At 44.3% G+C, this 2,500-nt stretch overlaps 1 protein-coding gene across 1 annotated transcript in view; it reads left to right on the forward strand.

The window, feature by feature from the left end:
* The window catches only part of LOC138014100 (otolin-1-like), a 26,780-nt gene that overhangs the window by 10,764 nt on the left and 13,516 nt on the right, over positions 1 to 2,500 (forward strand). Inside the window, exon 2 of the mRNA XM_068861128.1 lies at positions 187 to 942. Within this exon, the coding sequence (XP_068717229.1) occupies positions 187 to 942 (756 nt within the window). The remainder of the gene's footprint in view (positions 1 to 186; positions 943 to 2,500) is intronic.

Here is a 2,500-nt window from a genome sequence, read left to right on the forward strand (position 1 = left end):
CTTGTGTTTATTGTAAACTGAGTTTACACGATAGGATATGTCCTACATGCGTTCTGTTTTTTTCGCGTTTGTTTTAACTTTCATCTCATGCAGCTGTTCGTGTTTAAGTTTGCATTCGCTTGCTGAAAGATTTCTTTCAGCAATGTTTTTGCAGTACCATATTAAACGACGCTATTGTTTTTTTAGAAAATCTGGGCAATGGTATCCACCGAAATAGGCGTCAGGTTTATCGAACCAAGAATGAAACGGAAAACAAACAGACGTCAGGTGAGGGATTGAAAACGGACCATCTGTTATCGGATCTGAGACTGAAACTTTGTCAATCAAACGTCGTCAAATGTTCGGCAGGACCCCCAGGCCCTCCCGGTCCACCTGGCCCGAGAGGAGAAAAGGGAGTTAGAGGGCGAAGGGGACAGAAAGGACGAACCGGAAATAAAGGAAATAATGGCATCATGGGATCGCCAGGAAAGAGTGGAAAGCAAGGGCCTAAGGGAGAAATTGGACCGGAAGGACAAAAAGGAGAAACAGGAACCGAAGGCATGCCTGGGGCGAAAGGAAGCAAGGGTGTTATGGGATCGCCAGGAGGAAGTGGAAAGCAAGGTATCATGGGACTGCCAGGGACTAAGGGAAAAATTGGTCCGAAAGGACAAAAAGGAGAAATAGGAACCGAAGGCATGCCTGGGGCTAAAGGAAGCAAGGGTGTCATGGGATCACCAGGAAGGAGTGGAAAGCAAGGCAACATCGGACTGTTGGGGCCGAAAGGAGAACCTGGACCAAAAGGAGAGAAAGGTGTAACGGGAACCCAAGGGATGCCTGGGGCTAAAGGAAGCAAGGGTGTCATGGGATCACCAGGAAGGAGTGGAAAGCAAGGCAGCATGGGATTGACAGGGCTTAAGGGAGAACCTGGACCGAAAGGAGAGAAAGGAGGAACAGGAACCACAGGTATGTTGGTAGCCATAGGAGAGCTTAGTGAATCGATTGCTACTCCTACAACATCGCTGGTGCTTTTTGTTTTGTTAAAATCTCAACTCTTTCTTTGCTAATCATTTGATCTCCGTCCCCACTGTTTGTTTTTCGTATTAAAGAATGCGAACTGATCTTTGTTCATTTTGAAAAAGCTGCCGTCGGCATATGGCCTCGGACAGCATTTGCCGCAAGACCTCGGTCACAGTTTTTTTTTGTTATACGGACCTCCCAGCTGGCAAATAACATATATTTATTTAACAAATTAAAGAGCCGTCACTGTGATCTGTTCTGTTGTAAAGCACGCAGGAAGCCGATAGAGCTACTTCTACTTTTTGAGTGCTCTATTCGCTTCCTAAGTCATTTAAACAGAACAGATCACAGGCGAGGAGTCTCCTTTCTTTGTTTTATGATGAAGCAAATCTTAATTTTCTCGCGCAATCGTTTAACTGTTTCCCAGATCCCACGAGTGGCGTCAGCAGTGCATCTGTACTCTCACAAAGCACGCTAGTAGTATACATAATTAGCGTTCTGGGGCGGGTCGAGCTGTACGTGGAGCTGTGGAGCCGTAAAGCTCCATGGCCTAAGCCCTCACCCTAACCCTAAATCCTGACGAACGAACTAACCCCAACTCAGTTTTCATTCTTAAACTGCAATCAGTGGATTAAACAGCACTACTCTCGCATCCTACTTCGTTTTTGCCACGGACCATGTGCCTCCCCGCTTTAGGTTTCTTTTCATTGCGTTTACTTGCTGTTTAAAAAACGAGCAAGGGTTTTTATCGGGCATTGACTCGATATTTTGTCAAAATTTAACCGATTGCTCCGGATAAAGGAGAGCGTCCCAAAGCTTCCAGTTTACTAGTTATTTTAATTGAACCTTCATCTTTAAAATAATACCGGATAGAATTATCGACCTTTTCTTGTATAGGAAATCCCAAGGAACACAGTTAGCCCCTTTGACCCACTTGGCGAAACATGCGATTTAAGCCAAATCTCAAAAGTAGCTCACATTTACTGGGTCTCCTGCATATCATTGTGTAGTTACATCCTTCAGCTACTGAATCATGTTAAACGTTTTGGCGGCCATTCAGTTTCGGTCCAGGGGTGAGTGGTGGAACGTGCTCTACCCGGCCATTTCGTCAGCGTTTCTCTATCGCGAATGCCGAGAAGGGATTATCAGAATAGAAAGCGAAAAATCGGATATATGCCACTCGAAAATTGTCCATTCCTAAAGATTGCATAGTTTCAATCGCTATTTTCCATATGGCTATGGTTTTAACCCAATGGAGAAGGCGGTGAACGTGGACTTATTTACTGTCCGCCATGTTTTTGGAGAGATTTGTGGAAGGTATGGAATCCGGAATCCGGAATGCAGGAATCTTACAAATACTCACCTGTTATAGTATTCCTTTTTTATTTGTCGAAAATCATTCCGCATTTACAATATTTTTTTCATCTCTGGCTTTTATTTATAGGATATTAAGCAGGAAGTCTCAGAAGTCTTCTTAGTCTGATCTGCTATTGAAAGGTGTCTC

Source organism: Montipora capricornis, chromosome 8, assembly GCF_036669925.1.
Source record: "Montipora capricornis isolate CH-2021 chromosome 8, ASM3666992v2, whole genome shotgun sequence".
NCBI lineage: Eukaryota > Metazoa > Cnidaria > Anthozoa > Scleractinia > Acroporidae > Montipora > Montipora capricornis.